General features: G+C 45.3%; 2 protein-coding genes across 4 annotated transcripts in view; both read right to left on the bottom strand.

Moving 5' to 3' along the window:
- GNG4 (G protein subunit gamma 4) overlaps nucleotides 1-7,678 on the bottom strand; it is a 71,183-nt gene extending 63,505 nt beyond the window's left edge. The window contains exon 1 of one of the 3 annotated variants that reach the window (XM_036827751.1): nucleotides 7,488-7,678. The gene's annotated coding sequence lies outside the window, so the exon portion shown is untranslated. Of the gene's footprint in view, nucleotides 1-7,165; nucleotides 7,233-7,255; nucleotides 7,437-7,487 lie in introns of those variants that run through there. The other 2 variants (XM_036827752.1, XM_036827753.1) reach the window with 2 other exon arrangements.
- Nucleotides 7,679-22,262: 14,584 nt separating this feature from the next.
- LYST (lysosomal trafficking regulator) overlaps nucleotides 22,263-27,883 on the bottom strand; it is a 160,661-nt gene continuing 155,040 nt past the window's right edge. The window contains exons 51-53 of the mRNA XM_036828433.1: nucleotides 25,839-25,995; nucleotides 25,357-25,428; nucleotides 22,263-24,417 (exon numbers count right to left, since the gene is read on the bottom strand). Coding sequence (XP_036684328.1) covers nucleotides 24,279-24,417; nucleotides 25,357-25,428; nucleotides 25,839-25,995 — 368 coding nt within the window. The 3' untranslated portion in view covers nucleotides 22,263-24,278. The remainder of the gene's footprint in view (nucleotides 24,418-25,356; nucleotides 25,429-25,838; nucleotides 25,996-27,883) is intronic.

Genomic DNA, 27,883 nt, shown 5'->3' with positions numbered 1-27,883 from the left:
TTTCTGACTTATTATTATGGTGTGATGTCTCTACTATGACATATACGAGGGCAGGGATTTTTTTGTTTCCCCGTCCACTGCCTGCCTTTTCCACTGCTGTATCCCTCCCACGTAGAAGGTGCAGTGAGGAAAAACAGCAGGATAGAGTGAGGACTGTTAAAAAAAAAAAAAAAAAAGAAAGGAAGAAAGAAAGAGAGCAAACCCCACCATGGGGCGTGTTTCACAGCTCACACCTAACAACCAGAGGGAGCCCGAGCTAGCCTGGGGCCCTGGGCCAATCTGTGGGTGGTTTAGGTGAGTTGCCATGGTTACTGTGAAGCTGGGCCAGGGCCCAGAGCTCCTGCCTCGGGCCACCAGACCTCGGGGGTGGGTAGAGGGGGACCAGGAGGTTCGGGAAAAACAGAACACAGAGACTCACCCTTGGACAGAGACACGTTCTCACGGAAGGCTAAGAAACCGTAATCCCCGACGTCAGCGACTGGCGAGAGATGGTGTGAGCAGCGTCGGATCAAGTGCGTAACGTTAGGGGGACAAAGGAATCATAAACAAGAAGCAGAGCTGCAACTGCTTGAACGCAGAAAGAATGAGTCATCCAGGGAAGCGGGGTGGCGGCGGTTTGCTGTTGCTTCGCAGAGACCGGCGGGCTGAGCAGCCTCAGGGACTGCTAGGCAGGGGATCCCTTTTAAGGGACTTCAAAACAGGAGAACTTGCAGTAGAAAGAGTATGCATTCTACAGAATCATTTCTGTTTTGCCCCAAACTTCCTATCTGATCTCTGAAGCCTCCCTACTTGGTTTCCCTCGGACCACCACCCCCCCGCCCACAAGTGGGCAGTGTCACCCGCCCCCTGGCTTCACCTGGGTACCCGCAGCTCTGGCTCTGTCTCCAGGCAGATTTCTGCTCACCTGGAGGCACCTGCCAGCTCCCCCTGCCCTCCACCTCCCGCTCGCTCCTCTGACTCACCCCGCGCAGCAGGCACAGGGCGCCCAGGCTGGGACCTGCTAAATCCTGCATCTGCTAAACACCTGCCCTGGATCCCCATTCCTCCTACAAAAGACTCTTCCACATGCCGCTCATGCGCCTTCCTAACCGGGCTCCCATCTGCCTCTTCCACTCTCCTCACTGCACTTTCCTAGCTCTCAGCCTTCACACAGGCTGGTCACTCTTGCTTAGAGAGCCCTTTCTCGTTTGTCTGGATTCAAAAATGGGACTCAGCTTTCCAGGGCCTGCTGCAGACCCGAGCTTGCTGAACGCGGTTTGCAGCAGGAACGCACAGGGAAAGCAGAGAAAGGCTGACCACCCTGGGAAGGCTGGTCACGGTGAGGATTGGCAGAACTCCGTGGTGACAAATCCCATGACAAAGAACACGCGCCTGGGTCCAGGCCAACGATCGACTTATTTCAGACGCTATTTACTAAAACAGATTCTAGCACGAGGAGAGGGTTTGGAGAGAAACTGGGGAGTTCAGAGGACTTTGACCCATTAGAGTATGTGGTGGGCGGGGAGTGTCAGGGCTGGTCCCCTCCCACCCCGCCCCGTGCAGGACACACTGTGCTTTTCTCTAACCTCCTCTTAGCAGTTCTGAGGACATGGAGGCATGGCAGAGTGGTGGTAGTGGTCACACTCCCTACAATGTGGACAGACGGACGGAGCACAGAAAGGTCTGTGGGAAACAGCCAGAAGAAGACACGATTCTACAAGACCAACCGAGTGCAGCTGAAACACCGAACCCCGCCTGCAAGGGAGATGAGGCAAAGCCACTCAGAGACAGGGATGGGGTAGTGGGGTCACCCGGGTACCCAAAGATCTAAGTCAGCAGAAGACTCCGGTGACCCTGTCCCTGTTAGTTAAAATTCAGCTGAAGAAGAGAATACGGGATGCCGATGAAGGCTGATTTATGTATCTACGCCTCACCTTGCTCCAGAAAGAATTTGGTGACTGCTATCACTGTCAGCTTCCCTGTGTTACTTCCCTTGAGGTTCAACGCTTTGGAAATCTCCACTCAAGTTCCATCATCCCTTCCTGGCCACACAGCCCTTAAAACTTGAGAAGCCTGACTGTGTCTCTACATCCCTGCAACATCTGCTTCCCCCATATATACCACCAAACAGACACTTACACACTTAAGTAATCTGTCTCCTTAGCCAAGATGCAACCCTCCCTTGTCTGTGTGGTCCCACAGGTGTCAGGGGCTAAATAAGCATCTACAGACCAGTTGGAGACCCTGGGTTGTAAGTGAAGTCAACTGGGGCACAGAGAAAACAGATTTTTCCCAAGATTGAGGAACAGAGACTAAAAGCAAAGAGGGATTACTCACACTGGTTTAGCAGGCCACCAGTTTTGGGCTCTCGACTTTGCCGGAAATTCTGAAGGGGATCAGAATATACCACCCCAAAATATGCCACCTTGGCATAAGGATTATTTTGAGTTGAAGGCAATTAGAAAACAGCAGACACAGGAGGAAATCTCTGGCCTCCCCCTTTCTACCTAAAAGCAGGATGTAAATTTCCCTTTGTGAAGGTGTTTTCCCCTCCCATCACCCAGGAGGAGAAAAACCACCAGTATCACTGGAGAAAGACACCACCCAGATGGGCCTGCACAAACAAACCTACACAAATAAAATATCCCTTATCTGCCATTAGTTTTCGCCACATACTTACCTTCCCAAAATTTACCACCCCTGGAAGCTCAAAGCCCTTTTTCTTTGTCTTGTCACTTTCCCACAACTCATGTCCCTTTGTTAAAATGGTACATATGTTCTCAAGCCTAACCGATTCTTTGGGTTTGCTCTTCTTTCCTGTGAAGGTCCTGTGCACGTGCATAATAAACCTTTTCCCCTGTTAATCTAGCTCTTTTCTCTTGTTATTCTTGCCTGTCCTCAGTTTAATTCCCAGGCGGCACAGAACATAAGAAGATAGAGGAGAAGTTTTTTTCCTCTCCTACAGTTTCCATAAAGGGTATGCATAGCAGGTACTACAGAGCAACAGGACAGATGCCTGCCCAAATTAGGCTGGAAAAACACGCCGGAGGAGGATTTCAATTCTTGGATATGCCTGGACTCTCATACAGGTAAGGAAAGATGGGAAGGTGGAGGCCACTGTGATAGTGGGTCCCACAGATAAAAAGGGGATCCCTCCAGGATGTGAGGGTCCTGACACCACCGTCTGCCATCCCTGTCCTTGCCTCTCCAACAGCGTCCAGAAGCTGAGCCACAGAGTCCGAGGGGCCATCGTGGAAAATCACCTACTTGTAACAGACTGTCCTCAGCAATCCCCTACCTTGCTCTGCTTTCTACCCCCTCTCAGTATTCCCTTGCTCTTTCCTTCCCGTTTTCTAATTCCGTTTCTCCTACTTGGACCTTTATACTCGTGTATTGTTTTGGCGAAACTCTCTCAGTTTTACATATTTGTGTGATAAAACACCAGAAGAAGTAATTACAGTTGAATTCGGGTGGTGGGGCTGTGGGGGCACATGTATTTTTCACGGTAACCCCTTTTGCTGCAGTTGTAAAGGTGTTCTAATAAGAATTTTGGAAACAATTTTAAATGTTTTCCTTCTTCCTATTGCTACCGTCCTGCCCCTCTTCCTTTGGTGGCGACCTTGGGCAGGGGGTGGCAGAGAAGGCCCCAGAGCGGCAAGTTACACAGGAGCACCAGGAGGAAGCACAGGGACGAATGAGAAAAGCAGAAAGCGCAGCTCGCGCCAGTTACTGGGTGGAGGGCCATTGCTCCGTGTCGTGCATGCGTTTGATGGGGCAGAGAGGGTGACTTGGGCCCCAGAGGGATGTTTAAAGCATTTCTTCTATCTTCTGTCTCCTCCATCTACTTCCTCAGCCTCACAGCAGATGTCCCACGAGAGAGTCAACCCAGCTGCCCAGGGAGAAATGGTTTGAGAACTCTAAGAAGTGAGAGGAACACATCTTCTTCTTTGGGAAGGGAGCACATGTGCAGTCCCTGGGGGCGGGTCTCTTCCACGCAGCTCAATCACTCGCCTCCCATTGGTATGTGCGTTTCCTTGGTTAGTTAAGAAAGTCACCACCCACCCCAAGTACCCTGCCCAAATACCCCTGGATAAAAAGGACACTACAGACACTGTTGGTTTTTTTTGTTTTGCTGAAGAGAAAGCTTCCAGGTACGCTGGGAGGATTAAATGGGCTCATCCATGAGGGGTATCCAGGTGAAGCCTGGCCCTCCCTCCACCCCGCTGCTCCCTCTGCTGTCTGGTCCTCCTAGGCTGGGCCACTGGTGACTCACTTGCAGATACCTGGGAACCTCAGGGCTTCAGGGACAGAGTTAGCTTCTCCACACCCAGGGCCCCTTCCAGAAGCACCATATCCTCAACACACCCCGCACTCCCCCATCTGCACAGGACCTGACTTTTTTTAGAAATTAATTAATTAATTAATTTACATTTTATTTTTGGCTGCGTTGGGTCTTTGTTGCTGCGTGCGGTCTTTCTCTAGTTGCGGTGAGCGGAGGCTACTCTTCATTGTGGTGCGCAGGCTTCTCACTGCGGTGGCTTCTCTTGTTGCGGAGCACGGTCTCTAGGCACGTGGACTCAGTAGTTGTGGCTCGCGGGCTCTAGAGCGCAGGCTCAGTAGCTGTGGCGCACGGGCTTAGCTGCTCCACGGCATGTGGGATCTTCCCGGACTAGGGCTCGAACCTGTGTCCCTGCATTGGCAGGCGGATTCTTAACCACTGAGTCACCAGGGAAGTCCCAGGACCTGCCATTTTGTTTGCCAAGTTCCACCAGAAAAACTGATTGCACACCAGCTGCCATTTGACCTAACAAAAGCTCCTTGACAATTAAAGTGATTTGGAATGCTCCAGCTAGCATGTTGAATGGAGCTCTTTTTAAGTACCCATTGTTTTCTCTGCAGTAATTTTTCTTCTTCCAGCAGTACTTCTTGTCTCTACTTCCTTCCCTAAATGGAAATTTCATTTGCATGTTTTCACTTCTCATCATTTTTTAAAAGATATTTGTTTTTTCTTCATGTGGCTTCAACCAGCTAGTTAAAACCTTTCAGTAATATTATGTTAATTTCTATACTATAACTGATCTCCCTGTTTTTCTTTTCTGACATTCATTCAGCTTCTCTGAAGCTGTTGAAAGGATATTTTGGTAGTATTTTTGGTGCATGAAAAAAGTTAAATTTCAGTTTCTGGCTTAAGAAAACTGATGAACAATTTCTCTACCTGAATAATACTCCTCTGCAAGCCAGAATATGTCTAGAGTGAAAAAAAAAAAAAAACAGGAATAATCTGCAAGATTAGATAATATTGATAGTAAATTCTCATAAAGGTGTTCTGAGAACAAATCAGGTAATATCTTAAAGACACTGTTTCAAAATTCCATGAAGAAAAAAGGTCAGTCTACTAACATGCATTGCATTATTAGGCATTCTCCCTTCTTCAACTAGAACAAAAAAATCAGACAAGGTAAGAAAAATGTGACAGTGATATGTGGCTATAAATAAATGAGAAGGATTCGTCTAGTAGACTTCAGTCTTTTCTCAGCCATTTGGCTGCTTTTCTCAGTAAGGAGTAGCTATGTGGTGAGTCAGTGTGTGCGTGTGTGAGAGAGACGACATTATTCACAATCACCCGTGAGCTCAGCCCCATCCTCCTGAGGCAGCTGCCAGGCACTAGCTTCCCGGGGAACCAGGGGACAAGAGGACAGTGTCCAGTTCCCACCTGATGTTCCACCATTTCGAAGAACGTACTGAGATTTGGAGGGCTTCAGGGGCTGTCCTTTTGGCTTTAAAAACTGTAAGATGAATACAGGAAAAGCTTTTTCCTCGTTTCTCCACCATCAACTTGCACGAGAAACGGCAAAGGCGATTGCCCGGCCAATCATTGCACTACTGGGAATGACCCTTTTGCACTGCTTTTTTTCTCAGCTGCCCAAACATCTTCTAGAGGTTTCCTCTGAACAATTTTATGTTAAGGAGGCTGAAGGATAGGAGCCATGTGTGGGCGGAGGAGAAAACAGGAAGCCCATTGTCCTAAATAGTCATTTCAGCCTAATAACCCCATGGTGCGGCTACTCATTAACTAGCAAAGCATCACAATACACCTTACATTAACGCCTACTCGTTATGCCCGGCTATATCCATGTCTCATCACGACTGATAATGCAGCCAACCCCACACTTCAAAAATAATTCACAGTTTACAGTGTACCGTGTCTTGTTTCTCAGGATTGAAAAAGGCTTTCCATTTATCACCTCGGCTGTTCCCACAGTAGGGAACGGGGCCAGATCAGATGGCGGGTGCCTTCTTCCCCCCCAGCATGCAGAAACGAGGAAAAGGATTTCCCCAAAGGATCAAGAAGCCAGCCAAAGGGCCCGGGTCCCCTCCCTGCCTCTTTGAGGCATTTGCCACTGAATTTTCCTGTCGCACCATGAGAAGGAAGCACCACAGTGAGGACTCCTGAGCAGATGATGAGACTCACACGGTTTAATGGGAAACACCAGCGCAGCCCAGCCGGCCCTGCGCCAGTCTTTTACAGTCCTGGGAGGCAACAGAGAGAGAAGAAAACAGGCGCCGGTGGGGAGCTGGGAAGAGGGTGGGAGAACCCGTGTCCAGGATCCACTTTATCACTTGATCAAACTTTACCATTTCTGCATTTCCTAACACCTTAGCTCAAGATACACAGAAATAAGTCCTCCTTGTTTTTAAATTAAGAAGTCTTCTCCAGTCACACCTCTGTCCACCGCCCCATCCCATCCTCTTGTTTTTATTTCTAAGGTAATTAAAAAAATTAAACCAAAGCTCCCCCAATGTCGTTGGGTGCGCGCGCTGCGAGCGCAGCCCATTTCAGCACCAGACTCGGGGACAGACGCCATAAGGGAGGGACAAACCGTCGCCCCTCCGTCCACTGTCGCCGCCCGAACTGTTCCCGAGACAGGTGTCCCGGGTGCTGGGGAATCAAGAGGGCTTCTTCAGGCCCAAAGCATTTCTCCAAATAAAATGACCAACTAGCCACTCCATCCCTCCCATTACGGCGCTCCTCAACGGGGGACGCCCCTGCCGAGACAAGAACGAACGGCCGTGACCTACATACGAAAAAGGAGTCCCCAGAAGCCTCCCCCGCCTCGAGCCGGAGAGATCGGGCGACCCCGACCCCCAGGAGACCCCTCAGACGTTCCGAGCTGTCTGTCCAAACCTGCACTCGGGTTTCCCAAGGGCTCGGCGGAGGGTCCTGGCTTCGAGGAGCCCCCGCACGCGCCGGCGCCGGGCCGCCGATGATGCCCACCTGTGCGGGCGCCGCGCAGGCCGGGTTCGCCGCGGGCGGCCAAGATGATCACAGGTATTCGTTTCGCGAGCTTCCGCTGACAGCTGCAGGAAAACGCAGGCACCAGAACCGTCTCTCCAGTTCCAGAGACCGTCCCGCCCGAGTTTCCCTTTTGTCTCTGGCTCGCCCCGAGCTCGCCGGAGCAAGGACGGTGCCTCTCGTTCCCCACCGACACGCCCCAGCCGGCACTTACCCGGGCCGAGGGCGCCGCTCACGCGCGGGCTTTGTCTCCGGAGCGGTGCTCACGGGGGGTGGCCAGACCGAACGGCATCGCCCCTCAATCCGGGCGCAAGGCTCGCGGGGGCTCCGGCTCCGGCTCGGCGCTTCGGCTCCCGCGCCTGGACGCGGACGGGCTCACGGTGGAAACGCGCGCCGCGCGCCTCGCGCCGCGCGCCGCCCCCGGGGTCTCCGCGCCGCGTCACCAGCCCCGCCCCGCCCCGCCCCGCCCCGCCCCGTGCCTCCAGGCCCGGGCAGGGGAAAGACCACGTGAGGCCGAGCGCGGGGTGCTGGTGGGCGAGCCCGTGCCCCGCTGGCGAGTGCGGTCACCCAGCTGCCGAGTACTTTGTTTGCTCGGCACACCCCGTGCCGGGCTCCAGGCGTGCGTCCGGGTCCGGCGGGTGCAGAGCGCGTGTCGCCGACCGCCGCCTTCTCGCGTCCACTCTGGTCGCGCCCACTCCACAGCAGGGTCTCGCCGGGCGCCCGGGAGGGGCCGGGAAATCCCGCCCGCCGCCGTCGACGTCACTGGTGCGTCACCGGGGCTCCCGCACCGGGGCTCCGCGCACTCCCAGCGCCCCTAGTCTCCCATGCCTGGCCCCGCGACCCCCGCCCGTCCCAGCTCTCCTCCTGGGACGCGCATCGCCCAGGGGCTGGAGGAGGGGAGATGGGGTATTGGGGCCGTGGTCCTCGCGGGGTTCGGGGACCTCGGCCTCTGGCATCTTCTTCTTTGCCAGCGGGTTAGCTCCGTGGACCAACCCGGCTAGGCGCGGCCGGTTGCCATCCATCACCAAAGAATACACATTATACCCCACCCCACCCCCAAGGGGGACAGTGAAAGGAGAAATGTTTAATACCCGTAAAGATTCACAGGGCATTGTCTGCATTTACCCGGACGTTGCTAAGTAACTGGAAATGTAGGGATGGCCACGCCAGCCCAAGGCGTTGGGAGTGGGAACGAGCCGCGAGCTCTCCTCCCTGGCTGCGACCGGGAAGGCGGGAGCACATTCCTAATGTTCGTGGAGGGCAGAAGCTGTTTCCACGGGGAAATCCTTGACGACTCCTCGTTCCTTCTGAACTGTAAGCGTTTTGCGATCGAGATACTAAAAAGCTCTCGGTTATTATAATCCTTTTCCTTTAGGGAAAAACAGCTTAAGCGCCGTCCATGTTACAACTCCTGGTAAAATAATACAAAACCTTTGGAATAGGGAAGCTACGTTACACTTAACAGCAGTGTTAGCAAGATTGGTAGGAAAAGGAGGCCAATGTTAATTTCTTTATAGGAACAGCAGAAAATCGTGGTTGATTGACAATGAGGAAATATTTCTTGAAAACCTGCGTTCGCCGTCCTCATCCACCATCAGCAGCCATTCCTTGTTGGAGGAATGGCTTTTTTCTTAGAGGATCACTTGTTTCTTGGATCTCTGATCCCCGTTGCTTTGACATTTGCCCCAGACAAATGTTCACCTTCCGAGACTCCAAGTGTCTGATAGAGTGCAAATGTGGAGCTCAGAAAGCCTCACCTGGGGCTAGCAAACATCTCACACAGGTTTTCGTCACAGCTTGGAAGTGCCCATTGAAAGACACAGAGTTAAACTATGGTAAAGTGACTCAGCCAGTAAATACCCACTACACTGACCTTTTTTTAAAAAGTGAGAAAGAGGGCTTCCCTGGTGGCGCAGTGGTTGAGAATCTGCCTGCCAATGCAGGGGACACGGGTTCGAGCCCTGGTCTGGGAAGATCCCACATGTCGCGGAGCAACTAGGCCCGTGAGCCACAACTACTGAGCCTGCGCGTCTGGAGCCTGTGCTCCGCAACAAGAGAGGCCGCGATAGTGAGAGGCCCGCGCACCGCAATGAAGAGTGGCCCCCGCTTGCCACAACTAGAGAAAGCCCTTGCACAGAAACGAAGACCCAACACAGCCAAAAATAAATAAATAATAAGTACATAAAAAAAAAAAAGTGAGAAAGATATATGAGAACTGCATTTAAAATTCAACAAATCCAAAATTGGACTCATTATTTCCACTCCCAAATCTGTTTCTCCTGTACTTCCTGACTCAGAGGCACCACTCCCCAGTTGGTTGGCTAAGGCAGAATCCTCAGTGTCATTCTTATCCCAACTCCCATCTCAATCAATCCCAATCAGGCAATTGTAAGGGAAATCAGTTTCTACCCTTTCAGATTCCTCACTCACTTATTTTATCTTTCTAATTTATTACAATACCCCTTAAAGTAGAATTATGTCCATTTTAAAGAGAAAGAAGAGGGTCAGTTTGAGCCCGTGGCTCCAGAGTGAATCCCTAGACCAGCAGCATCAGCTGGGAACTTGCTAGAAATGCACATTCTCAGGACCCATCCCAGACCTACTGAATCAGAAACTCTGGGGCTGGGGCCCAGCAATTGGTGTTTTAAGCCCTGTAGGTGATTCTGATTCTGTCTGTCTCTGTCCATCACCCAAGACTGCTGTGTTGACGAAAATTCAATTAGCAATCAAACTAAAGAGAAAAAAAGGGAATTTTATTCGAGCCAAACTGAGGATTATAACCCAGGAGACACACTCTCAGAAAGCTCTGAGAACTGTTCCACCTGTTAGAAGTCAGAGGCACAGTCATACACATTTTCGAGACAAAAGATTGTATATCAAAATGACATATTGATATTTTACATAAAGTTCCCCAAGGATAATGCAGTCCAGGTAAGCCCATACAAAGCAGCAAGTCACCATGACCCCCTAGCATTGGGAAAGAAGGCTATTCTTTTACATTGATAAAATTAGAAGAAAGAGGGGGAGAAAAATGACCTGTGGCCCAGCAGGCACTCTCATCTCTGAGAAAGTCTGGTTAACGTGTAACAAAAATGCACACTGCACATTAGGGAGGGAGGAAGGAGGCATAAAGGGACAGAATGAGACAATTTTGTGTTTAAAGTTTCTTGTCCTGCCTTAAAATTTAAATTTTATTTCATTAGCAGCAATCACCTGACACCGGCTCCAGACCCTGGACATCCATTTTCCTTCCTTTGCCCCCCCCGTTTTGATAGCTTTGTCTGATACCGATATAGCCTCTGCAGATTTCTTAGATAGGTGTTTGCATGATGTATCTTTTTCCATCCTTTTACATTTAACTTATCTGTATCTTTATTCTTAAAGTGGGATTCTCTATTCTTGCAGACAGCATAGATTTGGATCTTGCTTTTTTATTCAGCCTGGCAAACTGGGACTTTTAATTGGAGTGTTTGGGTCATTTACTTCTTATGTAATTATCATGTGGTTGGGTTTAAATCTACAATCTTGCTATTTGTTTTCTATTTGTCCTATTATTGTGCATTCCTTTTATCCTGTCTCTCTTTTTTTATAATTGAAGTATAGTTAATTTACAATATTATATTAGTCTCAGGTGTACAACATAGTGATTCAAAATTTTTATAGATTACACTCCATTTAAATTTATTATAAATATTGGCTATATTCCCTGTGCTGTACAATATATCCTTGTAGTTGATTTATTTTATAAGTAGTAGTTTGTGTCTCTTAATCCCATACCCTTATCTTGCCCCTCTCCCATTTTCTCTCCCCACTGGTAACCGCTAGTTTGTTCTCTATATCTGTGAGTCTGTTTGTTTTGTTATATTCATTCATTTGTTTTATTTTTTAGATTCCACATATAAGTGTTAACATATAGTATTTGTTTTTCGCTATCTGATTTATTTCACTAAATACCCTCCAGGTCTATACATGTTGTTACAAATGGCAAAATGTTATACTTTTTATGGTTGAGTAGTATTCCATTGTATATATATACCACATCCTCTTTATCCATTTATCTGTTGATTGACACTTAGGTTGCTTCCATATCTTGGCTATTGTAAATAGTGCTGCTGTGAACACTGGGGTGCTTGTATCTTTTCAAATTAGTGTTTTTGTTTTCTTCGGATGTATGCCCAGGAGTGGGATTGCTGGATCATATGGTAGTTCTATTTTTATTTTTTTGAGGATCCTCCATTCTGTTCTCCATAGTGGCTGCACCAATTTACATTCCCACCAACGGTGTAGGAGGGTTCCCTTTTCTCCACACCCTCTCCAGCATTTGTTATTTGTAGACTTTTTGACGATGACCATTCTGACTGGTGTGAGATGATACCTCATTGTGGTTTTGATTTTCATTCCTCTAATAATTAGCAATGTTGAGCATCTTTTCATGTGCTTGTTGGCCATCTGGATGTCTTCTTTAGAGAAATGTCTATTTAGTTCTTCTGCCCATTTTTTGATTGGGTTGTTTGTTGTCAATTGTACCCCAATAAAACTGGAAAAAAATAAAGATAAGTCACATAAAACCTAAATTCTTAAAATTTCAGATATTGTATGCTTATCTCTAGAAGTTGCATTTCGTTTTTCTGATCTTCCATTTTTTCTCATTAAGTTTGTTTTTCTTTAAATCCTTGAGCATATTGAGCATATTTATAATAGCTATTTTATTATGCTTCTCTGTGAATTGCATTCTTTCTTTTCTTGGTCTCTTTCTTTGAAATAAGTTTTCTACTGTTTTGGGTCACATTTTCTTATTTCTTCCTATATCTAGTAATTTTTAAATTAGATGCTAGACATTGTAAATATATGTTGTTGTGTGCCTAGATTTTGTTGACTTAAAGAGTAGGGACTTTGTCCTGGCAGGCAGTTAAGTTCCTTATGGATCAGTTTGATAGTTCGGATACTTATTTTAAAGGACTTTAGCCTTTATTCTAGGACTAGTTTAGCCTTCCTACTATGGTATGACTCTTCTGAGGTCTCAACTGGGTGCCTCTATGTTCAATGAACTCTTCCTCTCTGATTGGTTGGAACTCAAATGTATCCCAACCCCCAGGAGCTCTGGGAATTGTTCAGCTTACAGCTCCTTGGACATTCTTTGCTCAGACCTAGGGCATTTTATCTCCTGTGCAAATGACAGCATTCAGCCAGAGCCTCCAGGGGCTCCACAACCGGGAACCTAGTTCTCTTGGTCTGGGCAGCAACCTTCTGATGGAACTCTGTGCCACAAATTCCAGTTTCTCAGCCTCCCCAAACTCTAATCTCTGATCCTCATCTCAAGATGTATTCTTCTTAGGATCCCCTTTTGCACCAAGGTTTGTTAAGTGCCCCCAGGCAGAAAGCTGAGGCAATGACAGGATTCACTTAGTTTGCAGCCTTTTTCTCAGGGATCGCAGACCTATGCTACCTGTTTTTCACTGTTTGAAAATCCTTGTTTCACATAGTATCTCCAGTTTCCAGTTGTTTATGATGGAAGGGTGAGTCTGATCCCAGTTTCCCCAGAGTGGATAGGAGCAGGAGTTCTTGGCCTATCTTTTTGGTTTAATTTCCCCTCATCCCTTCACTTCTACCTTCTGTCCCTGACACACGGACTGCTTCTACTTCCTGCTTTCTTACACCTTTTGAGTCTCCGGTAACACTGGTTTCCTTCTACCCTTGCCCAAATCTAGTAAATTTCTGTTTTCTTCAAGATTCGGCTAAATCACTAATATCTTTGGGAAACCTGACCTGTTTGCTTCCCCACTTTCCATTTTAGTTGGTCTGATCTATAAAACCTCTATTATAAAATGTACTTCATTGTATCAAAATAAAAAAAAAAAAATACCTCTTTCCACTATACTATGAGTTCTTTAAGAGCCCATCTTACAAATATTTGCGTCTGGTATGTTATAGAGGCTTAAGAAATGTGAAATGGGACTCCATGTTTAATGGGACATCAAGAAAAACCATGTGCTTATTAATCTGCTTAATTTTAAATATTTTTAAGGATTTGGCAAAGGCGGTTTGGTGTATGGCCCCACTTAGGAGGAAAATTACAAAAAGCCTTGCCTTTTGAACATTTTTCCTGGGTAAAAAGTTTTCAAGGATCAGTGATAGAGTGATAAAGACTGCAAAATATTGTCTGATATGGAGTGATCTGTTGCACAAAGAAAACACAAGGATTACCAGATTGAAAGAGACTGATTGCTTGTGGCACAATTCATCTCTGAGTGATAAGCAAATTTTTTGGTCTTAAACAGGGGTCTAAATGAGCCTTTTTTGGTGGATCTATAAGGAGCTATTGTGATCCCTGAATGGACATGTGTACACAACTCTGTCATTCTTATCCTATTTTTATATTTGTGTAATAATTATCCTGAGATAAACATGGATCTACTGAAACAGAGGACAAGAAAGAGGGTAAGAGACTCTTTGGGGGAAGTCAAATAAGTTTACTGCATGGTAGGGAGTTTCTTAGCGAAGAAGAAACTTAGGAAAGTGTGTAAGTGAAGATAACCCAAGTGTGGGCTTCAGGTTCTGTAAAAAGACATTATCCAAAGATAAGGAAAGGTAACCTAGGACTTAGTTGTTTCTTTTGAGTTAGAACGTTTTCTTAAAAACAAGCAAAGAAACAAACAAATGAGACATACTGTATCTGTCCACCCACCCATCCACTTACCCATTCACCCACCCAACCATCCCTCCATCCCTCCATCCATCCATCCATCCTTCTTTCCCAGTATATACCTAATCTACCCTATTCCAATGATACTATAAATTGCTCAAAACATTTAAAAAGTCCTCTTTCAGAATTACCTGCAGAATCACACACTTTTTTTTTAATACCTTGTAATTGTACTTTGTTTTTGACTAAAACAGTTATCAAATATTTCATTTATCAGATTCAGTTCGGAATGACTTTTGGATGTTTTCAAAACTCATATATGTTCACAGGAGAAAGATTTCTCAACACTGAGGATATTCAACACAATCAATTGTAATAATTGAAAGATTTAAAATTCAGGAAAATGCAGTAGGAGAGAGACCACCAGTCTAACATAAAGCAGTGGGGAAGAGGATGGCCCACTAAGTGAGCACTGGTATGAAGCACATGTATCTAACGCAGCTGAACTGAAGTTGCAATGATGCAGATGATGCCTGTACTGAGGACCAAAGAACGGTGCTTGTGTATAAAGATGCACAGGCTAGAAAGGTGTGAAGACACCTGTCCTTTCAGTCTCAACTACAGGCTGAGAGGCATCAGACCTCACAACTGTGTTCTCCAGACCACCATCAAATATAAAGCAGATGTGTAATTCTTATCTAACTAGGAGTACACGAGTTGATTTTACTTAGCTGTAATAAAACTGTATGTACAATATTATCTGTAGAAAGCACATAATGAAATTAGCTAAGTAACCATTTGTGTTTAGGTCATATCAACAAGTATGATAATTACAGTTTAGTTTTTTCCTAAAATCTCAGAAAAGATGGTCTTTTATCTTAATGCTTGAAACAGGACTCTAATGATTTTTAAAGCTCTTTTAATAAAATTAAGATCTGAGAATGAACGAATGACTTATTGTGATCAGCCTTCAGAAATTTTGGTAAGACCAGTTTAATTTACTTTGGAAATCAGCCAAACTTTGCCACAAAACACTCTTTTCTAAACTCACCTCTCATTAACTTTGGTCATGAGAGAAAAAACAAGCTCAGCACTAGAGCAAGAATACTGCAGCCCAGGCTCAAATGATCTTCTAGTCACTTTGGCCTCAAAGGACACATTGTATTATTTAGTTTCTCTCAAATAGCTGAGTTGCAACCCAGCATCCCCAAAGTGGCAGGATGTATTTTTCTGTTCAGCTCATATAACACAATAAAATTAGTGGCACCTCCTTCCCAACTCATTGTACAGTCAAGTGTGTATATTTTGTATTGACAAATGTAGCTGCTTTTTATTTTTATTTTTTTGTAGCTGCTTTTTAAATTGTGGAGTTTAAAATTGGACATAACCCCGGGGGAAAAGCTGATAAATACCGTGTGTGTTGCTACCCTTTGTGTGATACTCCAAAATACCAGTTTGTGCTGAACCTAAAACCTCTTTTGTTTCCCTTTGACCTCAATCTGGAATTGTTATTTCAAATGGCAATTCTTTGTTTTGTTTTATCCCCCATCTTCCCTCCCCACCCCAACTGCTCCTGCAAGGTTTTAAGCCTGTTAACATTTTGAAATGCTTTGGCTTCATAGTATATGGAGTGTTATCCTGAGGAGTATATTGAAAAATAACAGGGCCATCCAAGGATTGGACAGGTTGGAAATAAATGGGGATATTTTGCCCCCAATTTGGGACAAACTGGAAATAGTTGAAGGATAATCAGCAAAGTAAGGGTAACATGGATAATTCAAAACCTCCAGTAGTTTCAATCTCCAAATGTTAAGCTATTGAATTTCTTTCCTCCCTACTCACTTTTCTAAATATTGCCTTGTAACCCTTCCTTAACTTCTGGCAATGTTATTATAATGTATCTTGGTGTGGGTTTCTTTGGGTTCATTTTATTTGGAACTCTCTGGGCCTTCTGGATCTGGACTTCTGTTTTCTTCCCCAGGTCACAGAAGTTTTCAGCCATTATTTCTCCAAATAAGTCTTTTACCCGCCTGTGTCTCTCTTCTCCTTCTGGGATCCCTATGATGCAAATATTGGTCCGCTTAATGCTTTCCCACAAGTCCCTTGAGCTCTCTTTACTCTTTTTCATTCTTTTTTTTCTTTTAGCTGCTCTGATTGGATGAGTTCCACTGCCCTTCCTGTCTTTGATTCACTGATCCTTTCTTGTACTTCATCTAGTCTGTTGTGGAACCCCTTTATTATAGTTTTCAGTTCAGTTATTATATTCTTCAGCTCTGTGATTACTGTTTGGTACTTTCTGATATTTTCTTTCTCTTTTTTTGTTGACATTCTCACTTTGTTCATGCATCATTCTTGTAAATGTCAACAACAACAGAAAATCAATAGTCAAAGAAAGAAACGGAAAATTTTTTGCAAGCCAAACTGCAGATGGTAATCTGGGAGACAGTCTCTCAGAGAGCTCTGAGAACTGTTCCGAAGCGGTGGAGGGTCGGGGAGGTTCAGTATATATGTGATTTTGGTGAAGGGTGCATGAAACCAAACACACGTCTCAGTAGAAGCTTGCTGCTAGCCATGAGGAACAGACATCTTAGTTAATGGTTTTAGTACTTTTCTAAGTATGGAAAGATACAAGAATCCGGGTTCATACAAAATTTCTCCTGAAAATATCTATCATAGGGCCAGTTCTGTCAGTTTTCCCAGAGCGCAGAGTGCCTCATCCTGATCTTCACCCTGAACTCCTTTCAAAGTGTATTGTAGGTCAGTGACTGCAGTGGCTAATGGCTTGATTCTCGTAGAACTGGGTGGTAAGCAATATTCTTTATTTTACAGTCCCTTCCCTTTTGCTCTTAATTTTGGCCAAGGTTTGGGAGGCATTTCATGACCAATGTGTTCCACGGTGCTTGGGATGCTCATTCCCAGGCCAGGCAAGGATTTTGTGGATAGGCCACTTCCTGTGCTATTACCGGACTAGGCTCTGTTAACAGTAGCCAAAAGCCTCTGGACCAGCTGTCTCGCCAGTCTGTTATGGGCCAGGAAATCATTCCCTCTTGTTGCTTCTTCCCCTATCTAGAATACACTATTACAGTCATTGCTCTTATAGAACTATATATCTGGTCAATTGTTGCAAGTTGCTTAATCATCATTAATTTTATCTGAGGCTCAGTCACACATTTGGTAACGCAAGAAACAATAAGCGTGTAAACTAGGCAGAATACAAGTAATATAGCTAGTGACATTAACGAGATCATAAGTAAGTAATTAAGCTAAGAACTTCCATTAAGTGCAGTCCAGTATCTCTCCACATCATCTGACCAGTCTGCTCTGCACCGATCACTATCGTTAAAGGAAATGGTAAATTATACATAAAGTTCACCAAAGATGTCTGCACGTAAAAGGTGAGTGGTGGGTCACTGTGACCCCTTACAGGATTGAGAAACGAACGTTATCTTCTAAGCAGTTACGTGGCTGGTGCCAGGAGGAGGCCATGGGGGAGGCCTGGGTAACACATAATGCAGATGCACAATGCACGCTGGGGGCGGGGGGCGGGGAGGAAGCCCAAGCGGGCAGAGAAATCGTTTTATGTTTAAATTTTTCTTGTCTTGCCTTAAAATGTGAATTTTTATTTCATCAGTGCATCGTTCTCCCGCCCTCGGTGAGCATCTTTATGACTATTTTCAGGTAAGACACTTATCTCTGTTTCATCAGGGTATTTTTCTGAGGTTTTATCTTGTTCTTTTGTTTGGAGCATATTCCTGTTTCTTCATGTTCCTGGACTCCCTGTGCTGGTTTCTATGCATCAGATAAAACAGCCACTTCTCCCAGTCCTGAAAGAGCAGATGTGTAGGAGATAAATCTTGTTCAACCCTGCCCTAGCTCCTGGTGTTGTTTGTATGCCTGTGTGCAAAGCCAGTTTTCTCTTGTCAAATGAGGCTCGTCTGGGGAATTTTCAGGGCAAGATTTCCTTGTGTCTTCCTTTCCTGACACCCCTTTGATGTCTTGGAGAGGGAGCCCCTTCAGGTTGTCCGCACTGAGAATGTGGCTCTGGTATCTACCAGAAACTCAGTTGGCTCTCCCCCGACTTCTGGGGTAACTGGGGCTCCTTGGGGGAGATGGGGGGTGGTGTTTTGAGGGGCCAGTTGGGGAGCCCCCAGGCTGCTTCTTCAGTTAGCAGGAGCTGAAAGGAAGGGGGTTTAGCTCAGGCCTTCCCCCTCTGTGGTTGGTCAGGGCCTTCCCACTTTCTTGCAGTAAGTGCACTGACTAAGTCCCAGCTTTGCTGGTGGCCTGTGTGTCCCAAGTCCCATTTTGGGGGCAGGGGCGCTCACCTGTGGAGTCTTCTTATTCTCTCCTCCCAGGTACCTGGGGTGGTCTGCAGCGCTACTGCAAGGAAGGCGCCTTGCTTCTTCATCTTCTTTTTCTTCTTCTGCCACATCTTAGTTATTGAAAACCAGCTGGTAGGTGGGGGTGATAGGTCCCTACAGCAATCTTTTGAAGTTTGCAGTATTTGGAGCGCTAGGGGCAAAGGAAAATCTAAGGGGTCTTCAGGGGATCCTTTCAAAACGGGAAGCGAGGGCTTCCCCCCTGAGTTAAATTGCTGAGCAGCCTTAAGTCTGCATTTCTTCTGCAGCCTCTGCTCTGGTAAAGGGCCAGAAAGCACTGTACATAGGGAGTCTCACCTCATTTCTCTTTTCTCACGGAGTAAGTCCAGTTGGAGCATGGTGCTATGATTTAATGAGCCATTCTCTGGCCATTTTCCCTGGTCACCTAGTTGTTATTGCGGCCAGACAGTATTACAAAAGAAAATAAGTGGATATTTATGTCATTTGGAGTAGAGCCACAGAGTTTCTGATGACTCAGAATGCACCCTAATGGGCTGTCCGAGGGGACTGATGTCTGGTGCCCACATCCTTGGATCTCGGCTGAGAATTTGCCTTCACCTACCAAGAGCTCTATAATAAGTGTTGGTGGAGACACAGATTCGGCTGTTCTCAGCCCACTGAAAATCTCCTTCTCTAGAGAGTTGGTAAGTAAGTTCTTCCAACTGACAATTTAAAAGTGCACACTCAGGTTGTTCAGGTACACCAAACTGGCGCCCGTCTACAAATAATTCAAGTTACCAGGACCCTCTAACAAAAGTCATAACCAGGGCCCCTTTGGGTTGTCAAAGCCAGGACACCCTAACGAGGGTCAAAACCAGGAAGAGGGACACAGATTATTTCACTGAAGCCTTTAGTGACCAGGGTCCCGATCAGCCTCCAGGACTCAGGCAGACAGGGGTGAAGTTAGTATCTCCCATTTTGTTGAAAATGCTCAAGCACTGATACACAGAAATACAAACAACAAACACAGTCGCACAGACAAAAGATCAGACTATGGAACGGTAGCCTAACAATTCCATCCCCCCTCCCAGATGCAGAGCTCAAGACCAGATTGGCCCCGCTCCCAAAAGAGAACAGCCCAGATTGGCTCATTTCTCGAAAGGGCATGAGCCTGGATGAAGGAGGGTAATTCCCAGCCTGCACGAGCCACAGCGACTTACCCCCAAATGAAACAGAAGGCTGACGGTAGGTCAGAATGCGTCTGCTCAGAGTTCCCTGGAGCAAAATGAGCCCCAGTAGCTCCTGGGGACCCAGGGAAGGGGCTGCCCCCAGTCAAGGTCGACCTGCCACGGGCACAGGCTCCTGGCTGGCTTGTCAGAAGTTGCTGCTGAACCCAAGGTCGTGTGCCCCGTGCACAGGGAGACCAAACCGAAATGTTGGAGTTTCGAGCAGAGAAAGGTTTATTGCAGGGCCAAGCAAAGAGAAGGGGAACTCGTGCTCAGAAGACCCAAACTCCCCGATGGCTTTCAGGCCAGGGTTTTTAAAGACAGTGTTAGGGGAGATGGTCGTAGGGTGCGTGAGCAGCTCGTGGACCTTCTTTGGATTGGCTGGTGGTGAAGTAATAGGGTGATGTTTCCGGAATCTCAACCTTCCGGTTCCAACTAGTCTGGAGTCTACGGGTTGGGAGCCGTCGTTTCTGTAGAACAGCTCAAAGGTCTGCATCAAATTGTTGTGCATTTCCCTTCAGGAGGAACTAGGCTTCCCGCGAGTCTATTGTTCTGAGCAGTAACTGCTTGAGTCTGCTCTTTGGAAGTCAGCGAAGGCCTAGGAGACTAAAGGCTTTTTTCTGAAGGCTGATTGGAAGCTGGACCCTCAGGCAGCAGCTTTTAAAGTACACAAATAGACCTCTCTTTGGGGAAGACCGGAGGATGGGCGTTTCTGTCTGCTCCCTCTGCACTGAGCCCTGGGGTGTTAGTTAATTGTTTCTTTGCTACCATCCCATTGAACCTGTGAACACAAGCCCTGCTGGCCACCAGAGCCAGGCTTTCAAGGGATATGGCCTCTGGGTGGCAATGCTAGAGATGCCACAGGCTCCTTTCTCTGAGACACTGGAGACCTGGCGGGGCAGAGGGAGAGCACGAATGTGACACCCACTGGCTCCCATCTCTGGAGAGGGCTGCCCTCAGCCTCAGGATGTGTGTTTAATTAGCCACACCCCAGCACCCCCACCCCACCCCGACGCAGCTATCAAGATAAGCTCACAGCCTCTTTCACGGAAAGACCGGGGAGTTTGCTGCCTCTGGGCTCTGGCCTGGGTGGTAGCTGGTTAAGAACTGTTTTCCCCTTGTTACAGTTCTGTGGGACCCGGGAACGTAAGCCTGGTTGGCCACCAGAGCCAGGTGGTCAGAGGGCACCCCCCGGCAGGCAGCGCCAAATCCGGAGCCCCAGACGTGCACACCCCCCTTTCTGGGAGATCCCCGCAATCCTAGGAAAGGAGAGGGGGCGCACAAAGATGGTGCCTGCCGCCTTGGCCGTCCTTGGGGCGTAGTTCAGTGGCCTCCAGAAATGTGTTAAATGCCCGCCCCTCAGGCTGAAGCTTTCAAGATAGGCAACAGGCCTCTTACACAGAAACACTGGGCACAGTTCAGTCCCGGCCTCGGTGCTGGGCCCTGGGGCGTTAGCCTGATGAGTCCTGGAGAGCCCTTGAAGGTCTGCTTCTCAGATGCTATAGCCTCGTGGGTCTCGGGGACACAGGCGCACTGGCTTTCCAAGCTAGATGGTTTTTGGGGGTTCATCTCTCAGGTGTAGGTCTTAAAAGTTGGGGTGCCCGACATGGAGGTCAAAGCCTCACTGAGGGAGAAGCTGGGAGCCGTCAGTCCCCAGCCCACACCTGACCGTGGGTCGCTGTGCCAGGAGTGGGGTTTAAGGTGAGCGCGCGTCTCGGCCTCTCCTACCCGTTCTGATGTGGGTTTTGTTCACCAGATTCTAAGAGTCGCTTTGCTAGTTCCTGGATTTCTTTCAGAGGAAATTGTTCTGTGTGTAGCTGTAGATTCAGGGTGTCTGCGGGATGCGGGTGAGCTCAGGGTCCTCCTGTGTCACCATCTTGAACTGGAACCCCTTGTAGCTCTTCTGTCTTTGATTCAAAACATTAACAGGTCATCCAAAAGAGTGAGAAGCAGATCACCAGGAATGAGCTCTGAAGGGCTGGAAAGAATTCCCCACTCCTCCCCTCCCCTCCCCCATCACCTAGTATTGGGCTTGCACGTGTTTGGCAATCAGTGAACGTTGCTGAAAGGAAGAGTCAAGCTGAGATGTGCAGGTAAAGTGGGGACATTCAGGTTGGCAGGCTTACACTGAGAGATGCTGCTCCTGAGTTCTTTTGGGAACAGACACCTAGAAGCAGGTGTGCCCTCGTCTTGAGAATCCTTCAAACACCGCAGATGCAAAGCAGAAAAAAAGAGTAATTCTGAGTTCCTGGAGTGCTGGTGGTTGAATTCACCCACCTTCTGCAGGGCCCACCAGAGGAGCTGAGGTGTTTCCCTCACTGAGCCTCTGTTCACTGACACTCCTGCCTCAGGTCTTTGCACGTGTACTGCCTGGAACACATCTGCTCCCATCTGCGCCTGTCAAATTTCTCTTCATCCATTAGACAGCGGCAACAATTTGACTTTCCTGGATGCTCCTGATTTAGACTGAATTCTTTGGTTGTACTCTCTCAGAGGACCCTCCACTCTTCCTTCACAGCACTTACCACGTTTTGTAACGACGCACGCTGTGTTACGGACAGCATGTTGCCCTGGCAGTGCAGGGAACAAACTGGACCTCAGTGCTCAGTGTGGCACCTGGTACAAGTAGGGGCTCAGTGCAGATCTGCTATTGGGGGTGGGGAGGGGGGAGGGACAGATAGTCTTTTCTTTTTAAAAATGAGTGGTTTGACCTTAGGACTTCTGTCTAAACTCCATTTAAAGGCAGTAAAGACTGAAATATACAAGTTCTCACAAAGACCACAATTAAGAAATGAAAGTTATCCTTTTCTAGTGACATAAATTTATAGGGGAGCTAAAGAGAGAAACTATATGGGTTACCAAAAACAGCCACCAATTTGAGATCTGGTCATAATACTTAAACTGCAATGAGAATAGGTCCTCAGTCTATTTTTATGAAATTTATCCCCACTCTGAAGTGGCAGTGTGTACAAAGGTAACAGAGCTTGTGATAGTTTACAGAAATATTTGTTACAACATGCATATTATGAAGTGCTTCAAACATATACATATTAAGTTTCATGCTGAATAAATAATCCCCCCAATTTTATTTTTACATAAAAATATAATATTGCACTCTTAACAAGACCAGTCATTTTGCATATTTTCTCTTTAGATAAATGATGAAATTCAGCCTTAAAAAGAAAAAAAGATTGAGTAGCAACCTTATTCTAATAAGGGACTAATGTAAAGTTCTCAGTAGAAAAATGAAAGACAATAGCTGCGGTTTTTTTGTTTTAAACAAAGCAAATCACTTCAACGTGAATAGGAATAGTCTCATCTCTGCACCTATTTGGACCTCAGAATTAATAGGTGGTCTGTGCAAACCATGATCTCAGTGCAGCCGTGAAGTGTTCTTACCTATGTATGCAACTGAAGGTTACAAGCATACGTAGCCACTTGCTTCCTCTTGTATTTACCTTGACAGCAGAGACTTTGCAATTGTATTTTATACAGTTTTTAAGCGGAATGTTTTAGAAAGTCTGGAAGTTACAAAAGTAGTTCTGTAAACACCATATGAATTAAATGTCCATAACAAACACGCAAGTAATTCTTAGGCAGGAATACATCTTTTTATCTCATGGTAACATTACTGAGCTTATTTTACAGTGTTTTCAAAGCCAATAAAGCAGCACCCCAAGTAAAAATAGAGCCATAATATCATGATAGACTATTCCAGGATTTTTAGGAATTCTGTCTTTATCATGTGTAAGTTTGCTGTGGAGTACACGGATTTTTCTATTGTTCCTAGAATTCTCAAGTGGTATAGGTTAGTAGAAACAGTGGAAACTGCTTCCTAAAAGAATTATTCTGCCTCCTGTTTAAAACGAAGTAAGCTGTGTCCTTTTCTTTTGTAATTCTGTTTTGGGGAAGAAAACTCCTCCTGCATATTAGATTAAATGCCTTAACTGGACTGCATTATTAATATCTGTGCAAACTTTTTCTGAAATGGAGGCTTTCTATTGCAAATTGTTAAGTATTCAATGCTCTGTAAATGGCAGATATTAAAAGAATTATCATTGTGTTTAAATCTTAGTGGCTCAACTAAGGATATTCCATATCTAGTGTTATGGATCTTAAGTAGGATTTTTATGAAGAAACAGAATGTGTCTGAAAATCAAAGATACTTGTGTTGTTGTTTGTGACTGTCAAAAAGTCTGGTTCTACTTTGAGCTAAGAAGGCAACAGGCAAAAACTGCCTAACACTGAGATTCAAATATTCAGATATTCCAAAAAATGGTGCAGAGGCACCTACTGAATTTCATACTTCTCAAAGAAAGCAATGATTAAGTCCTGAATTCTTTATCCTTATCTTTCCTTTTTTGGGGGTAGTGGAGTGGGTGTGTTATCTTGGCAGAAAACTTTTAAAATATAATCTTCAGAGCATTTTATACAAACAGCTAACCAATTTAAATTCCACTGGCTTTTTTGGAGTAATAGAAAATAGAAAGTAATAGAAAACAGAAATAGAGAGATGCTCATCTTTTCTTTAGAATCCTCTATGGAAAAAAAACTTTAAGAATATGATTTTAATTTACTGTGCCAGACTTCAACCTTGTTGGTTAGTGCATACTGACACACCCTCCTGGTTATTACTAAACAAAACTTTCCTCTCAGGACCTTGTGAGGCTGCAGAATTTTGTGCAGATGAATAGACTTTATCATTACTTGGATGGTTTGTTTGGTCATCCATTTCTTCGGGTTTGACCTCCTGTAACTGACGAAGTCAGCAAATCTAGCTTGGAGTTAAAGTGCCTTGCAGAATGCGAGGTTCTCCTCACTCATCCAGCTGCATAGCTGCTGAGGAAGGAATAGAACATTGGCTGTTTCAGGCGCTGCTGGTCCTTCCGACACCAGGCGATCACGGTCCCATCACTGTTTGCGGTGTACAAATGGTGGCCATCGCAGGAAAATGTAAGGCTGCGAAAAAAAAATCCCATTTGTATATTGTGTCTCTGAAAAGTGTATCAGCATATTGGTGATCATATGGAAATCAGTGTAAGGGGGTTAAGATATCTTTACTGGAGCACAGAGACAAACAAAATGACGGCCTTCAACTCACTGGTTTTGACTGTAATTCTAATATAGTTTACTTGCTCTGCTGGCATGTTTGTCAAGCTCCTTCTAACCAAGTGATACAGACTAAACCAGGACCAAAAGGATCGGTACGTCCTGTTCCTTCTTTGCATATTTTCTTTTCCCTTCTTGTTTAGCCTGATTACTTAAACAACAAATACTTGGGTATAGGAAACTTTGAAAAATACAGCAGTACTACAATTTCTCTCTATAGAAATAAATGGTGATTATTTTATGGAGGGATTTTATTTCCCTGAAAGGGGAAAGGGTAAAAAATGTAACATTAATACATAATTAATTTAGGTTCATTAAACTTTATATTTAGTGGATTAAAAATAAGTTTATTTTAATAAAGTAGAATTTGAATCACTTCCTTCCAATTGAGTGTTTAAAGTCAAATTTGTTGACAGAGCACAGGGTAACTGGTTGTTTAGCAGTCCTGTCAAGCACACTCCTGTAGCCATCAATCACCATTATGGGATTTTCCATAAGGAAAGGGAAAAAATCCATCACTTCTGCAGTTCAAGAGGCCTTCCCTGGCGTGAGCCCAGCATGCCTGCCTGTGGGACTGTGAGCTCCTGACCCAGATTCTGAGCTCCATGAAGACAAGCACTTTGCCTCCTCTTGCCACCGGGCCCCGGACATCCTGGGCTTCGATAAATGGCCGGCTGTTTATAATGACTCTCATTACGCACTTCTGTACCTCTGTGTGCTTTACTGTCTCTCCGACAAAACAGTCTCAGGGTATGTTATGAAGAAAAGAAGAGGTGAGGGAGGTTTTACCTTACAATAGGCTTATTTGATTTAGGAAATGTAATTTCCCGCACAGGCTTTAGGTCCCAAGTACTCCATAACCTGGAGGAAGAAAAAAGTCATCATCTAATTATGCAAACTAACGTTCCCTTCCCTAAAAATTGAACCTACGTGTTTACTTGTTAAAAATCATCTGGAAGGAAACACAATAAACGATTAACAGTAGTTACTTCTGGCAGTTTGCCCAGGTGGGTGGGGAGAAAGGAAACCTAACTGTATATTTTCATATTGTTACTCTTTCATAGTTGACAAATAATATAAAATTTCAAAAATGTACTAAAGCTATCTTTACTATTTATAAATAAAACAAAGAACTGAAGAACCGATATCCGAAGGTGATTTTAAATCTCTAAATATTAGATATTACTATGTTTAGGTAGTAAAAACTAATTTTTGAAACTTCTGTGCCCTCATAAACAAAAGTACACAAAGAAATAAAAAACTCCTCTTACCTTACAATTCCATTTTCTAATCCCCCAGCAATCACGTTGATAGATATCCCCTCAGGCTGGTTAGAGAAAGCCACGGAACAAATGATCTCTCTGCAGTGGACATGTCCAACGAGGTCCCCGTTCACTGTCCAGAGTCTGAGGTCACTGCCCCCGCCAGCTAAAACACCACAGTCACCCACAGGTCACCAGGTTGTGGGTGTCACAGAGCCCCCTACACTGGGCCCCAGAGGGGCACCCCTGAGGGCCTAGCTTGTTTGTTTTAGTGATGAAGTTTATAGGCAACTCACGACTGAGGACGGTATAAATGGAACTACTGCATTGTAAGTCACACAGAGTTGGCATATTTATCTAGAGATGATGACCAGTGAAGAAAATGAAAATAAAAAATTAAGCTACAAGGTAGAGCAACAATGTAAATTAACCATGAATCTTTCTGTAGTCATAATATTTCAGCATACAAACTGCCAAATCTGAATTTGAAAGTACCTAGAAAGCTAAACAATCTCCAAAAAGAGAAGAAAATATTCTGTGAAACTATCTAAAAGAAGTGACTTCCGGAACTTCTGAAGAAAAAAAATGTTACAGTAAAAGCTGAGTTAAAAACTAATTCTTAAAAAAAAAAGAAAGCTAATTCTTCAGAATGTCTAAGATTGACTCTTACAAATCAATGTCTTATTAAACGAACTTTTTTTCCTTTCAAAGACCATGAGTAACCAAACTTTTTGTAGTTTTCCAGGGGGTGGAGGAGGCACTAATTGCTTTAATATCCTCTATAAACTCGGGCTGTGGTTTGGGGCCTCATGGTGATGTGTCCAGCCTTCTCTGGAGAAATATTCTCATACTGATAAGACAGAGGTTAAGAGGCATGATAAAGTTTGGATGACATAGTGTGTTACTACACTTAATTTTATCTCTCCATTAGAACTAACAGAAAAGCAGAGAATGTGTTTCTCTCTTTATTAAGGAAATGAAAAGATTTTATAGCAAAGAAATAAATATTGGAAATACTTCTTTACCTAAAGGTATGCGAAAGACCTTCAAATGTCACCAACCGAAATGCCTAGTGTGTTGCAGTATCATTCACAATAGCCAAAAGGTGGGAACAACCCAAATGTGTATCAAGAGATGAATGGATAAACAAAAATGTGGTATATCTATACGATGGAATATTGTTTAGCCACAAAAAGTAATGAAGTTCTGATACAGGCACCAACACGAATAAACCTTGAAAGTGGTACACTAAGTGAAATAACCCAGACACAAAAGGACAAATACTGTATGATTCCACTTATATAAAATATCTAGAATAGGCAAATTCACAGAGATAGAAAGTCGAATAGAGGTTACCAGGATCTGTTGGGGAGGGAGGAGTGGGAGTTACGGTTACAGAGTTTCTGTTCAGGGTGATGAAAAAGTTTTTGAAAGGGACAGTGGTGATGGTTGCACAACATTGTGAACGTAATAATGCCACTGAATTGTATTCTTTAAAATGGTTTAAATGGCAGCTTGTATGTTAAATATATTTTACCACACACATAAACACACACACATACACACACAAAGATTAAAAAATGCCCGGTGGTCTACTTCCCATTGTAGAATATCGATTAGGAGAGATTATCCAAATAAAGCATCAAGATATAGGAGACTCTGGGACTTCCCTGGTGGCTCAGTGGTTAAGAATCCGCCTGCCAATGCAGGGGACACGGGTTCGATCCCTGGTCCGGGGAGATCCCACATGCCGCCAAGCAGCTAAGCCCGTGTGCCACAACTACTGAGCCTGCGCTCTAGAGCCTGCGAGCCACAACTACTGATCCCACATGCCACAACTACTGAAGCCCGCGCGCCTAGAGCCCGTGTGCTGCGACAAGAGAAGCCACCGTAATGAGAAGCCTGCGCACCGCAATGAAGAGTAGCCCCTGCTCACCCCAAGTAGAGAAAGCCCGCGTGCAGCAACAAAGATCCAACACAGCCAAAAATAAATAAATTAAAAAAAAAAAAGATATAGGAGACTCAATATGCTAAAGAAATACAATTGTAGATGA

This window comes from Balaenoptera musculus, chromosome 16, assembly GCF_009873245.2.
Source record: "Balaenoptera musculus isolate JJ_BM4_2016_0621 chromosome 16, mBalMus1.pri.v3, whole genome shotgun sequence".
Lineage (NCBI taxonomy): Eukaryota > Metazoa > Chordata > Mammalia > Artiodactyla > Balaenopteridae > Balaenoptera > Balaenoptera musculus.
This window is presented reverse-complemented; position numbering and strand designations above follow the sequence as displayed.